The sequence below is a fragment of the Prosopis cineraria genome, unplaced genomic scaffold, assembly GCF_029017545.1.
Source record: "Prosopis cineraria cultivar Desert tree isolate PC_DT_omini unplaced genomic scaffold, ASM2901754v1 PC9, whole genome shotgun sequence".
NCBI classification, from domain to species: domain Eukaryota; kingdom Viridiplantae; phylum Streptophyta; class Magnoliopsida; order Fabales; family Fabaceae; genus Prosopis; species Prosopis cineraria.
Window position 1 is genome coordinate 1820097 of NW_026555340.1, and position 15812 is coordinate 1835908.

The 15812-nt window shown below is 29.0% G+C and overlaps 1 protein-coding gene across 1 annotated transcript; it reads left to right on the plus strand.

The window, feature by feature from the left end:
- The first annotated feature begins 8205 nt into the window (after positions 1-8205).
- LOC129320678 (protein NRT1/ PTR FAMILY 5.2-like) lies at positions 8206-15528 on the plus strand. Its single transcript, XM_054966227.1, is given in 5 exon segments — positions 8206-8435; positions 10692-10909; positions 12942-13507; positions 14541-14817; positions 14819-15528. Coding segments are annotated over 5 exon segments (1779 nt in total). The 5' UTR covers positions 8206-8320; the 3' UTR covers positions 15422-15528.
- The last annotated feature ends 284 nt before the right edge of the window (positions 15529-15812 follow it).

The window sequence follows — 15812 nt, forward strand, 5'->3', positions numbered from 1 at the left end:
TCAAGAATTTGTTTTTTAGGTAAGCTATGTTGTATTAAGACCTTGATGATTTATGATATATATGAAGCATGTTGTTTTTTTTATTGCTTTATATATATACTTTATTTGAGTGGGAGCTCTAAAGTGATAAGTCATTTAAGAGCCAATATGACGATTATGAAAATATTTATAAAATTCTTTATAACCGATAGTGATTTTCTTAGGATCACTGTAATGGGGGATACAAACGTAGCCTCTTGATCGTTGACCTAATAAAGTTGTTATCACTCTGATAAAGAATAATATAAATATAAAACATCGTATATTTCTCATAAGTATTTTATTTTTAGTTTAATATAGAAAACTATTAATGTGGGATAGTTTCGTCTCAGAACTAAGAATGACAACAAAAAGCATTATCACTGACTTGAATAAGAGCGACAAATTAAATGAGGATAACCGAGATATCTGGCACTATAAGGTGTCATATATTTTGGAAGAACAAGATGCTGTTGAGCCACTAACTGTGGTCATGGCCAAGCCTGAGGTAGGAAACTCAGCTTAGCATAGGAGAGACCAAGAGGCATTTACAGTATAGAAATGAAAAAATAATATCACACGAATAACACTTCTAAGTGCTATGGCGGACAATTTGATGTGCAAATTTGAGAAGCACTCTACTGCCTAAGCCATATGGGTTGCCTTAAAAGAAAAGTTTGGTGGGACCTTAACCACGAAACTAAGAAACCTTACAATTAAATTTGACACTTATAAATTAAAGCCAAATACTCCTATACGGAAGCACCTTAGAGAGATGGCTAATATGATTTGTGAACTTAAAAAAGCCGGGCACAATCTTTCTGATGAACAACAAGTACAGGCTATAATTAGATTGCTCCCAACCAGCTAGGAGCATATAAACGTTAACCTAACCCACAATGAAAATATCGTTAACTTTAATGATATGGCAAAGTACCTGAAGCTAGAGGCTGAATGTCTGGAGGCTTACAAATCATCTGGACAAGCTTACCTTGTCGATGAAGGTGGTCCTTCAAATTTTAAGCCTAAGAAGGGCAAAAAACAACAAAAGAAGGGTAACAAGAGTGGCTCTAAAGTAAATAAGGACAAATAATCTTTCGAGAAGAAGGGCAAAAAGAATGGCAAAAAGAGAATTAACCTTAAAAAGATCAAATGTTTCGCCTGTTAAAAGATGGGCCATTTTGTAAAGGATTGTCCTGAGCAAAGTGGACGTGATCAGATACTTGTGAATTATGTGAATTCATATTTTTCTTATGTTTCTAGTAATGTTTTTCTAATGAAAACTATTTCCTCTTCTTGGAATGTAGACTCAGATTCCACAAACCACGTAAGTAAGGATCATGGATCCTTTGTAAAGTACCATTAGTTGCTGAATAAAAGTAAGTGGCTTTATGTTGGCAATAATGCAAGGATCGAGGTAAAAGGCATAGGAACTTGCAAGTTGATCTTGCGAGGTGGAAAAACCTTAATTCTCCATGATGTTTTACATGTACTCGACATTCGACAAAACTTAATTTTAATTGCTTGTCTTTGAAAATTTGGGTTTGTAATTAATTTTCATGACAAGATTGTTGACATTATGTACAATATAACTTTTTATGGTTGTGCTTTTCTTTCAAAAAGGTTCTTTATTATAGATATTGTTGATAAAGTTTATTTTCATGATTGCTTTACTACCTCTTCCAATATGTTGATATGGATATCTGGCATGTTAGACTAGGGCATATTAATCAAAATAGAATGATTAAGCTGGCTAAAGAAGGAATGCTAGGTCTAATTACAAACATGGAAATGTCCTTATGTGAAAATTGTCTAGCTAGTAAAGCAATAAAAAAACCCTTTTATTAAAGGTGTTAGGGTTAAAAATCTATTGCAATTAATCCATTTTGATATATGTGATCCTACGAGTATAAGGGAAAAACACAAAGCTTGGTATTTTATTACCTTTATCGATGATTTTTCACGTTTTGTCATGACTATTTGATATCACAAAAGTTTAAAGCTCTTAAGTGCTTTAGACAGTACATTAATGAGGTTGAAAATTAAATGGACAATAAAATTAAAGCATTATGAATTGATTGAGGACGTGAATACTTGTCTAATCAATTTAAAGAACTCTGTGGGGACGCTGTGCTGATTACAGCCTTCATACTTAATTGTGTGCCCTCAAAATTAGTTACTTCTACACCCTATGAGTTATGGACAAAACACAAACTGGATTTAAATATCCTAAGACCATAAGGGTAAGCTCCATGATGATTCCCATAAATATGGAAAATTAGGTCCAAGAGGGAAAAAATATATATTTATGAGATACTCTAAGCAATCAAAGGGTTATATTTTCATTAGTGAAAATGATGATAGAACTGTAATAGAATTTGAATCTAGGAATATCACATTTTTAGAAAATGAGTTTCCTAGCAGGGGAGAAATTAATCGAACTGTATCTCTTTACAAGACATGGGAGTAACATAATATAGAATAAATAGATAGGCTTGAATCATCATAAAATGCTGATCTAAGTAGGAGTTCTAAAAGGTCTGCTAGAAAACCAAAAAAGAATCAAAATCCATAGGAGACCCCACTTTGGAAAAGTAATAGAGAAAATGTGCCAAAAAGACGCTTCCAAATTGAGGGTGAAGCATTGATGATAACTTTTTTAGATGATGATAAGCCACGTTATGTAAATGAAGCTTTATTAGGACCTGTTAAGGATAAGTGGAAGAAAGTAATGGATGAAGAAATGGATTTCATGAGGACCAACCAAGTATGGAAATTAGTTGATTTACCACGTGGCCAAAAGGCTATTAGGAACAAGTGGGTTCTCAAAATCAAAAGAAAAGTGGATGGATCAATTGATAAATACAAGGCTTGCTTAGTAGCAAAAGGGTATACACAACAAGAGGGAATAGATTATGAGGATACATTTTCTCCTGTTGTATGCTTCAATTCTATCAAATTGATTTTGGCAATATAAAATAGTTTGGAATTAGAGTTGCACTAGATCGATGCAAAAATTGCTTTTCTAAATGGTGATCTGGATGAAGAAATTTATATGCAACAGCTATTAGGTTTTATTGAAAAAGGAAAAGAAGATAAGGCATGTAAATTAAATAGATCAATTTATCGACTAAAATAATCATCCAGACAGTGGTATTTGAGGTTTCATAGAGTAATAACCTCATATGACTTCCAAATGATTGAGTAAGACAAATGTGTTTACATTAAGAGATTCAACAGGAACTTTGTAATATTATCTCTTTATGTAGATGATATTTTACTAGCTGGAAATAGTTTGAATTTGATAATCCTGTTAAAGAATGGCTTTTATTGAATTTTGAAATGAAAGACATGGGTGAAGTAGAATACATTGTTAGAGTTAATATCTAAAGAAATTGCTTTAAGAAGCTTCTTTTCTACCACAAGAGAATTATATAAGGAAAATTCTTGAGCGTTTCAATATAAAAGACTGTAAACCTATAGATACCCTAGTAGCTTCAGGTGTGAAGCTTAGTCCTAATATAGGTCTTAAAACTAAGATAGCCAAAAGGAAAATGGAAAGAGTTCCATATGCTAATGCAGTCAGAAGTTTGATGTACGCAATGATGTGTATAAGACTCGATATTAGTTGTGCCATAGGACTTATGAGTCGTTTCCAATCCAACTCCGGAGAAGGACATTGGAAGGCTGTAAAGAGGATCTTAAGATACTTAAAGGGTATTGTTGACTATGCACTGTGTTATCAAGGGAGTGATCTATGCCTGACAGGATACTCCGACGTGAATTTAGGCGAAGAGGAAGATGAACAGAGATCAACTTTAGGCTATGCTTTCTTGCTAAACAATGGGGCCATTTGTTAGAGTAGCAAGAAGCAGACATGCATTGCCCTACACTCTATGAAAGCTGAGTTTGTAGCATGTACTGCAGTAGTGCAAGGTGTTATATGGCTTGAGAGATTTAGAACATTTGGGTTTGGAAATAAAAGTACAAATCTAGTGTTAATTCATTGTGACAACACTACAGCCATAGCCTATACCAAAGATCTTAAATATCACAGCAAAACCAAACACATAAACATTAAGTATAATTTTGTAAGGGATTATATAGCATAAAAGGTTATCACTATTCAATACATTTCCATAAAATGTATGATAGTAGATCCCTTAACAAAACCCATAGCTAAGGAGATATTTGAGAAACATGTAAAGGCTCTTGGCATGGCTAGATTAACTTGATATAATATATTGGTTATATTAATGAGAATCTTCATTACTTCCATATGTGTACAATCGAGAATATACAATGTCCAGTATGTCGTATAGGTTGATAAGGTTGACTCTCTCACATGAGCAACTGCCTTTGATATTCAAATCAAAAGTGAGATATTTGTGTTCACCAGCAAGGTAATAAAAATGTTGATATAGTAGAGAAGAAACATAAATCATATGTCACCTTGATCAACGAGCAAGTTGAGATGAGATCCGTAAACATACTTGGATCGAGTCATGGATCCCCATATCCATGATACTTGTAGCTAAATAAAAAATTCTTCTAAATTGACATAATGTGAGATCAATAGAAAAGAAGAATTTGGATTTAGGTATAATGAATATCTAAACTTAAGTTTGTATGGTGTTAATAATAAATGAAAATGACGTACGCTTTTACATGCAAGAGTAACACCATAACATATGTTTCATACCACATGTGCTTGAGAATTACAATGGGAAGCAAGTGAATAAATCCCGGCTTCATTGCCGTGTGAGTCTCAGAAAGAAAAAAATCCTTTCAATGATGTCCTTTGACTTTGACATTATCATGGAGATATGTTACAGTGTCTACTACTTTAACATACACCCTATGGTCATGATTGATGCGACCTAAAGGTTTCATGTTAGGAAAGCGACTATTTCCCATCAAAGGGGTATGTGGGTGAACGGAAGATTATCTTAAATATACACGTCTATGCTTGTATTCAAGACATGTCCCTTATGAAATAATTTGTGAATTCATAAGTGTGAATACTACACATATAAGAGAAACTATTTGAGTCTTGGACTAACTTAAGAGGGATCAGATTGGTCATAATGAGAAAAACTGTATATTGGTAAATCTAAGACATTAAGGCACGAATTTAATTTAGAATAAATTCAACTTTAAGGTTATTTGTGCTGGTCCTTAATAGGATTTCCTAGTACGAACAACCGAAATAAAGACATCAAGCCTATGCGGTCACAGCAAAGCACCTTGTATGAAGAGAGGAAAGAGAAAGAGATAAAACTAACATTATCTTCTCCACTAAGTGTGAGTGGGAGATGTTGGGTTATCCAACCTTGGTGGATCAAGCCTATATAAAAATTCAAATTGAGGAATGGGGTTTGTCATAATTATGAGAAATGTTTGGGTTCAATGTGCAATTTACTCAGGGCCTCAAATATAATTTTCTCCAACCTTTGAATTTGGGTCAGGAACGGTTATGAAACTGAATCTGCCACACGTTCCCATAAGTGATCGGTTATGGGTGCAATTCTCGCTAGTTTTTCTATGTGAAAAAAAGAATAGAACGGCTTTTGTTTTTCCTGGCTTCTCATTCTCTCAGTGTGTGCATTTGCTGTGTGTATTCGAACGAAGTTCAACCAGTGTAGCTTTGTTCCCACATACATCCGTGCAAATCAACGACTCAAGATATGCTTTCCTCCTCAGATTCTTATAAAAACTTTCTTGGCAACCCTTAAAGGAGTTGACTATAGATGACCTAATCATCAGTATTAGAGCTCTAATGCCATGGGCAACAGGGGTAAGTTATTTTTTTAGGAATGAAACATATTTTAGTAATTGAACAATAAAATGTAATTTCAGCTGAAGATCGATCTAGGACAAACAAAGTGAAATTTCATTATTCTTTACGTTCATCTTGGTAATAAGTCAATTATGGGGCTCTAAAAGAGATAATTCACTTATTCATCAACCAGCTTGGATAGCTCTTAATGATATGATCTTTGATTATATCTATCAGATCATCCGTTGCATTAAGTATCTTAGCCAAACAAAAACATTTTTTCACAATTTATGATTTATGATAAAAGAGAATGCATCTCTCTTCAACGAACGCTTTTATATATACGGTCTTTAATTATGTTTTAGATGTATTTTTTTAATTCATTTGTTTGAAACTTATTATCATTTGTTTGAATTTCATTTTAGATACTTTCTCCAATCTCCAGTCCTATATGACATTTTTTTTTTAAATTCTTTGATCATTAATATAAATGTTAGTATACAATTTGAAATTTGAATTATAGCTAGGGGCAGGAACAATTTGAATTCTAATATTATATTTGATATATTTTGAACCCTACACATTTAAATTTAGAATAATTTTTCCCCCATTGTTAAATTATACACAAACGTTACTCTCTTCATCCCAAAATATATGACACTTTTGAAGAAGTTTTTCCATCTCAAAATATAAGATACTTTGGTAAATTAAAGTTTCATTAAATATACCAATTCTAATATTATCTTTTCTTTCTTTATAATTAATTTTCATCCCTTCTCTTTTCAATATATTAAATGATGGGTATTTTTAAAAGTTTATATTTTTATTTTAAAAAGATAAGGTTATTAACTGTATTTAATAAGGTTTATTAATATGTGATATTTTGTTTAAAAATATCTTATAATTTGAGACCGAGGTAGTATTACTTTTTTTAAAAAGGAGCTTGATGTGCAATTTGCCTTAATTTCTCTCTCTCTCTCTCTCTCTCTCTCTCTCACATACTTTTTTTTGGAAGAAAACACATCAAGCCTCATTTTTTTAAAAAAAAATTAACAGACGTGTAGTTTAATTTAACAATATGAGTGAAATTGTTTAAATTTAATTGTTTAGAACTCAAAATGTACTAAATATAAGTTTAGGGTTCAAATCATCCTAAGGCTCATTGTTTAGGGTTCAAATTATATGTTATCCCTTAATATAAAGCACTTGATATTGTATTTATTACATTTTTCTAATATTAATCAAATTCTTATAATCTAATAAATTAAAATCCCTAAGGGTCAAAATTCTTAAATTTTTTTCTTTTAAAAATGAAATTAAGAACTTTCATATTTTTATTAAAAGATTATATAACTTTATAATTAATTATATAATTTCTATGAATAAAAATTTGTAAAATTATGTTATGTTTTCTAAATAATTATATATATATATATATATATAATTTTCATTAAAAAATTGATAAGAATGTAAAGATGTTATTATTAAATCAATTTTTCAATAAATTTTAAAATTATTTTTTTAAAAAAATTTAATAATTCATTAATAATTTTAATCTTAAAGATTAATATATTTAATAGATTAAATTATAAGGACGTGCTTAAAATAAAATAAACTACATCAACCTAATTAAAAATGAATGAAAACTATCAAGATTTGCTAATTAATTTTCTTAATAACGATAATAAATTGATGGTTAGGAATTGAAACCATTATAAATAAATAATTGATAAAATTTTAAAAAATAATTACTCTAACCTTACTTTATATTAAAAGCAAGATGGAGTAATAACTTTTTTTTAAGGGTTAAAGGGCACAAATATCTTAAAAAAATTTTCTAGGAGCTCCTGACATCTTAAATTTTTTGAGAGCATTTTTATCTTACCATTAAAAACTGCAAATGTTAACTGTTAAATTAAAGTTTAATTAAAGATATTTTTTGCATTTTTTTTCTTTTGTGTTTAGTTTTTGATTTTGTTTGCCAGCAAATTTTTTAACTTTTTTCTTTCAACAAATGAAAATAAAAACTGAAATTGTGAGAATAAAGGAGGGCAAAACCATATAATATCTTGATTGAATTTTAATTAATCAGTGTTTTTCATATTTAATAGTGGGGTAAAAATGTTTTAGTTTTTAAAATTTTCAGGCAAAAATTCAAAAAAAAAATAAAGTTAGCATGCTAAGCACAGTCAGAAAAAAAAGTTTTAGCATGTTTTTGTCATTTAACTTTTTTTTTAAATAAAAAAAACCTTATAGCCAGGAGGGGTACGATTATTTGACATATTGTCTCGTCACTCGTGTCTTTTTTTAAGCGTCATTTTCCAATTTTTTATTCCTGTTGACGAAAACGCTCGATTAGCTAGTAGGGGTACCCGGCTTATATAAAAAAGAGGGGAATCGATATTCCTTCCTCCTTATCCAGGGTTTCAAGAAGAGCTCAGCCCCTCACTTAGTTTCAGACCACCAAACGCTTCATATTGAGAGAGAGAGAGATAGAGGCTAGAAGAAGAAGAAGAAGAAGAGATGGAAGAAGAAGGGATGAGTAATGAGTACACACAAGACGGAACCGTCGATCTCAAAGGAAAACCTGTCCTTAGATCCAAACGGGGTCGCTGGAAAGCATGTTCCTTCGTCGTTGGTATCTCTCTCTCTCTCACACACTCCCCTCTTCTCTTCTTTCATGTATTTACTAGATCTCAAGTCTCAACTCATAATTTTTTATGGAAATATTCTCTAATGTGTTTATACAAGGTGTCTTTTGTTTAAAAAATTGTATTAATATAAGAGTGTCATTATGATATTTTTAAATAATTAAATAATTTTAATGATAAAAGAAGAAATATTAATCATGTGCTTTACACCCCTACTATAATATAATATTAATATTAATTATGATGGTGTTAAGGGCAAAATTAAAAAATTATTATAATATTATTATGTGCTTCTAATTAAATAAAAAATGTTTATTAATATGCTGTAATTCCGTTAAAAAGACTATATAAAAGGAGAGATGGACTATTGATACATATTTCCTTTTGTCATATTTAGAATTTATTTTTAATATGTTTTATTGAAAATAAAAAAAACCCTTAAATATTGTTAATTGTATCCTAAAAATTTAATAAACTTTCCGCCTCTATTTCTTAATAATAACAGAAGAATTATTTTTAATATTATTTTCAGTATTCAATAAAAAATAATTAAGTATATATAAATATAATTAAAATTAATTTTCTTTCTATTCTATAAATAAACAAGATTAAAAGGTTATTGACTCTAAATCACTTGTCAGTAACAAGGTTGGCTTCATTTTTGTTCTCTCACTTGCTCTTTAAAAAATAAAATAAAGTTAAGACTCAGCTCAGCTAATCATTAATGGTTCTGACTTCAGAGATGAATATTAACGGCTCACTAGCTGCCTGTTTCTGCAAGTTGATCGTGTTTCACTATCAAACAACAACAACCAAAAAAAAAAAAAATCAAATTTCAATAGTCTCTCCTCACGGTTTTCATATTTGTTTGTCTTGTCGTGAGATTTTTTATGACCTAAGTCTTGGGGTGAGTTTCAATTGTTTAATATTTTTATTTTTAATTTTTTTAAAAATTACATTTCTAATTCGAAAAGTCATTTTTAAGGTCAGTTTGTTTAAGTTTTTTTTATGAAAAAATCAATTTTTTTAAAAAATATTTTATAAGATTTTATAATGTCAGGTTAATTTTTTTTAAATAATCAAAATCTAAAAAAGAGAGAAGATTTTTAATTATTTTATAAAACTACTTTGAATAGTTTGCTAAAATAATATGATACCATGAAAGAGAATACTATAGTATAGATACATGAAGATATATTATATAATTTTTAAATAATTAAATAATAAATTTGAGATTTTAAAATAATTTTAGGATTTCCTGAAATATTTGTATATTCCCTCTATACCACAATATATGATATCTTTTAGACGTCTTGCTTGATTTAAAATATAGGTTATTGAGTAATTTTTATAATTATTTTTTTAACTATATTCCTACTTTATTTATTACTCTTTCTAAAAAGTAATGTATTAAAATTTTAATTTTATTATTAAATTACTTATATAGGATATTTAATGAGAGTGAATAAAAAAATATATTTTTTAAAAAATTAAGATATTAATCAATATTAGAGAACCGTAAATTAATTATTAATATTTTATACTGTGGTTCAAAGAAAATATTTAACATGCTTGTGGGAGAACTCAGACTTTTCTTGAAAAATCACCTTTTTATTCAAAGTGTGTTCACTGGTTTGTTGGATGTTCAGGTTTATGTTTTATCCTTTGTTCAATCTTCTAAATTAATAAATAAAATAAAGCAAACCAAGTTCGAATTATATTAAAATATTGAAAATTGAATTTATTATTGAACTAATCAAATGTTAATTTAAAAAATAATAATTAAAATTATAATTAAATTATGATCAAAGTAGTTATTTACTTTGAAAAGAGACTCCGAGGCATCTTGTCAGTGTATTCCTTCACAATTGCAAAAAAGCCATTGCATGTGTAATAAATCAAATAGACCTCTTTTAAATTTTATTAAAATCATAAAGATACACTCTCTTCATTTAAAAATATAAAATATTTTTAATTAAATTTATCTTTTAATAAATTAATTATTTATTTTTAAATTAATCTTATTTTTTTATATTTATTCATATTAAATACTTTATAATAAATATAAAGTCACTATTAATAGGAGTATTTTAAAAAAAAGATAATGACTATACTTTAAAAGATTAAAAAAAATTTATATTTTTAAATATTTAATTCTTTAAATTTTTTATATTGTTAAATGGAGAGGAGTATTTTTTTAAAAAAATAATTTTTTAATTTATAATTATGATTTTGCTGATCAGTGTACGAGGTATTCGAAAGAATGGCTTACTATGGGATATCATCCAATCTGATACTGTATTTGACAACCAAGCTCCATCAAGGCACCGTTGCTTCAGCAAACAATGTCACTAATTGGGTCGGCACCATCTGGATCACGCCCATCCTTGGGGCGTACGTTGCAGACGCTCACCTAGGCCGCTATTGGACTTTTCTCATTGCCTCCATGATCTACCTCTCCGTACGTCTTTCTTCTCCAACTTGAATAAAATAGCGCACTTTCATGCACTTGTGCTCCGTTTGAGCTCATGTCCTCCGCTTTGTTTATTTTTAATCGAATTACTATACTAATAAATTAGTTAATTATACATAGTTAGTTATATGTTTGAATGAGTTGGTTAATTATATAGTTTTAAATTTCAAAATTATTCTGCTAAAAAAATTCAAAATTATTAAAATTAGAAAAAAATTCTTAACATATCTTTTAAAAATTGGATTATTCTTCTTCCATTAAAAAATATAAAACATTTTTTAAAATTTTAGATGTTAAAAAATATAAAGTATTTTTAATATTTTAAAGTGTAATTAATGTATTTTTTTAAAAGTATTTATAATAAATCAATCACTTTATATTTATTTTAAAATAAAACATACTATTAAAGAAGGATAAATATAAAAAAATGATATTAATTTAAAAAAAATTAACTATTTTAGTAGGATGTAAAATTCAATTACAAATGGCTATTATTTTTTAACGGAAAAAGTGTACTTTTTAATTATATCATTTATAATTGATGTATTAATTATTGCTAGGAATTTAAAATTTAAAAATTATGTTAATATGATTTAAAACAATTTAAATATTTATGCATCTTAATATCAATATTTTGATATTGAAATGGGAGAAAGACAAATAAATCCTTTTAAAATAGAAAAAATGACAATTCAATTCTATAAAATGTAATAATATCTTTTAAGTTTCAAGTGACCTAATTATTATTAAAGTTTTTAATGAATTGAAAATTTTTTTCTTAATTTAGAAAATTTGAGAAAAATGATGAGAGAAAGTTTTATTACATTTTAGTAATTTACTGAATTCTATTTTTGAATTCTAAAACCTAAGTTATAAATGAAAAAAAAGCTTTATTGTAATTTTCTGACTAAAAAAAGTAAAAAAAATTGCGAACACTTAAACACTTTAGTTATTTATTGAACTATAGTTGTAATTTTAAAACCAAAGTAGTTAAGGGAAAAAAAATCTTTGTTGAATTTTATTTATTGAAAAAAATAGTAAAAAAAAAACAGTTGTGAATGCTTATACCATCATGATTATTATTGTGCTAGAGTTGTGAATTTTAAAATTAAAGTTATGAATGAGAAAAAATTGTTACACTTTTTAAATTAAAGAATAATTTTATTATTTTATCAAAAACTTTAATAATAATTAAATTTTTTAAAATTTTAGAATGCATTATTTAACTCGTTACTTGCGGATATAACATCCCTTTCAAATACCACTCGCGATCGCACATTGATGCGCGTGAAGTTTTGACTGCAAATTTGTCTTAACCCTTGATTAAGAAGCGAACGACAACTTCGATAAATATATTTTTAAAATGCACAAGGCCACACAACAAGTAGCTACAGGCAATACTGGTTAGAGCAATAATGCACCCCTGACACTCAAAAGTCTCGAAGTTTGAAAATCGATGAATAAGTAATAATAATCACAATCTCTAGGAACCATAATCTACAGACAATTTATTTTAAGGTGTAATATCTTATTAAATAAAAAATAATATTTATTTTATTTTAAATTATAAAATATTTTTAAAAATATTAAGTGTTTTAAAATATAACAAATTTTAATAAAAATAAGATTTCATTAATAATACTTTTTTCAATATTACCCTTTTTCTATATTATCTCTCTTCAATATTCTTTTATTAATTGAGTATTAAATGAAAGATTTTTTTTGAAATGTTTATATTTTTATTTTGAAAAAATAAGGTTATGAAGTGTATTTAATGAGTTTTATTAATCTGTGAGATTTTGTCTAAAAATATCTTATAATTTAAGATGAAGGGAGTATTGGTTTGAAAACAAATAACCACTTTATCAGAAGATAAAATTCTATTATAAATGCTTTACTTTTTTTAATAAATGGAGTTTAGACTATTAACAAGATAGCTTAAGTTAGATTCCATGCAGAAGCAGAACACATGTCCACAGTTTACTTGAGCTTATAAAATTGTTGGATTTGATTTTGGCAGGGGATGTGTTTGTTGACACTATCAGTTTCATTACCTTCCCTAAAGCCACCAAAATGCATAGAAAAGGATTTAGCAAATTGCAACAAAGCCTCCCCATTACAACTAGCTGTGTTCTATGGGGCCCTTTACACTCTAGCAATAGGAACTGGTGGGACCAAACCCAACATCTCCACCATTGGAGCAGACCAGTTTGATGATTTTGATCCAAAAGAGAAGTCCTCAAAACTCTCTTTCTTCAACTGGTGGATGTTCAGCATCTTCTTTGGTACTCTCTTTGCAAACACTATCTTAGTTTATGTTCAAGACAATGTGGGATGGACTCTAGGGTATGCTCTCCCAACTCTAGGGCTTGCAATCTCAATTGGGATCTTCTTGGGAGGGACACCATTTTACAGGCATAAAGTGCCCACTGGGAGTCCCTTCACAAGAATGGCTAGGGTTATCGTAGCCGCGATAAGGAAATGGAGAGTACCTCTTCCGCAAGACCCTAAAGAACTTTATGAGCTCGATTTACAAGAGTATGCTAAGAAAGGAAAGTTTAGAATTGACTCCACTCCTACATTGAGGTACATGGTTCTTTCCTCATGATCTTGAGGATTTTTTTTTTTGGTTTAATTAGCATGAATTATAGATTTTTACATGGCCAAGATAAAAAGGAATTAGTTATATCAGTAACATGTAATAGAATATTGACATAAGCTTAATATTATGGACAAAATTTTTTTAAAAAAAGCCACTAGGACTCAATTACATGAGAAAATTAATCATTCGATTCCTATAGTTTTGAATCTAATATAATTCAGTCCTTAAACTTCAATTTATTATAACCTAATTCTTATAATTTTAACTTGGTTGTAATTTATTCTTGAAACTTTGACTTTTATAACTTAGTATTTATAGTTTTAACTATTCAAAATATTGGTTCCTACATTTCAAAAATAGGATGATGATAAAGATTAAAACTATTTTAAAATTTTAATCTTTATAATTTTTATAAAGATTAAAAGGGTTTAGTAACTTAAAATGTTAGTCCTAAATTTTAGCATAATTTTAATATTTATAATTTTTTATAAATATTAAAAATTGAATGTAAGTTTTATTGTCATGTAAATAGTTCATGCAGAATAGTTAAAAGTCATATTTCACTTTAAGTTTTAGAGAATAATGTGATATATAAAGGAACAAAATTTTATTATTAAAAAAACTGGGTGAAAGGTTTCTAGTTTTTGAAATAGATCAGAAATCAAATGATTTTTTTAAAAATAAAATTAGAAGACTAGAAATACGATTTTGCGTATTTTAATTTATAAGAATTGAAGGTGGAAATGATGACACTTTATTAATTACCCCTTGTCAGATAGGGTTAAAAATTATATCATAGAATATTTTTTTCCATAAATATAGCAAAGAGCTATTCGACTGAGAAAAAATAATAGGTCAGCCCACCACAGGTATTAGAAGCGACACACATTTTCATATAAATACTCTAGTATGGGAATCCGGGTCTACCGGTCTGGCTATAAATTATTTTAGTTACACACATTATTTTAAGACGTAGTTTTGGTTATAATTAATCTCAGCCAATGCAATATCTTGCAGGTTTTTGAACAAGGCATGTGTGAAAACAAGTTCAGGAACTACTCCATGGATGCTCTGCACAGTGACCCAAGTAGAAGAAACAAAGCAAATGCTAAGAATGATACCAATCTTGATCTGCACATTTGTTCCAAGCACCATGATGGCTCAAACCAATACCTTATTTGTCAAGCAAGGAACTACACTTAACAGACGCATTGGCAACTTCAATATCCCTCCTGCAAGCTTAGGAGCATTCATCACTGTGTCCATGTTAGTCTCAGTTGTTCTGTATGACCGTTTTCTTTGTGAAGATCATGAGGAAGATAACCAAAAACCCTAGAGGCATCACACTTCTTCAGAGAATGGGAATTGGGTTAACAATCCACATTGTGATTATGGTCTCAGCAAGTTTCACTGAGAGACACAGACTTAGTGTGGCAAGAAAAAATGGGGTTGTTGAGAATGGAGCTCAAGTTCCTCTGAGCATATTCATTTTGCTTCCTCAGTTCATTCTCATGGGAACTGCTGATGCATTCTTGGAAGTTGCAAAGATTGAATTCTTCTATGATCAATCACCAGAAAGCATGAAGAGTCTTGGGACTTCGTATTCTATGACTACCCTAGGTGTTGGCAGCTTTCTCAGCACTATTTTGCTGTCTACTGTTTCAAGAATCACTAGCAATAACAATCATAATCATCACCATGGATGGATCTTGAACAACCTCAATGCTTCTCATCTCGATTACTATTACGCGTTTTTCGCGGTGCTCAACTTGTTGAACTTCTTTTTGTTCATTGTGGTGACCAAGTTTTATGTGTATAGAGCTGAAGTATCGGAATCCATTCAAGTTCTCACTCAAGAGCTGAAGGGGGACGAAGTGAATCCAAGACATCTTAGTTAGTTGCCTTGATTTGATTAAAAAAAATGATAATAAAGATTTATAGCTTTTGGGATCATGATGAGTGATTGGGTGTTTAATTCTATAGTGTCCTTGTTTTTTTTTTTTGGGGGGGGGGGGGGGAAGCTATAGTGTCCTTGTTTCACATGAGATTATACTAAAAAGGAAAAAGAAAATGAATTATTAAACACATTTAAAAGCTTTTCTCTTCAATTATTATGCACTATAATTTTTGTTTGTTGAATTCACTATGTTTTGATGACAAGAAAATTTTTCATATTTTGCAGGCGATTACATATGATTAATTACTTGAATTAAGTGGCAAATGGCTACGAACAAGAAGAATATAAGAAAAGGTAGAGCTACTTGAAGACCAATTACCCTAACCAAGTTT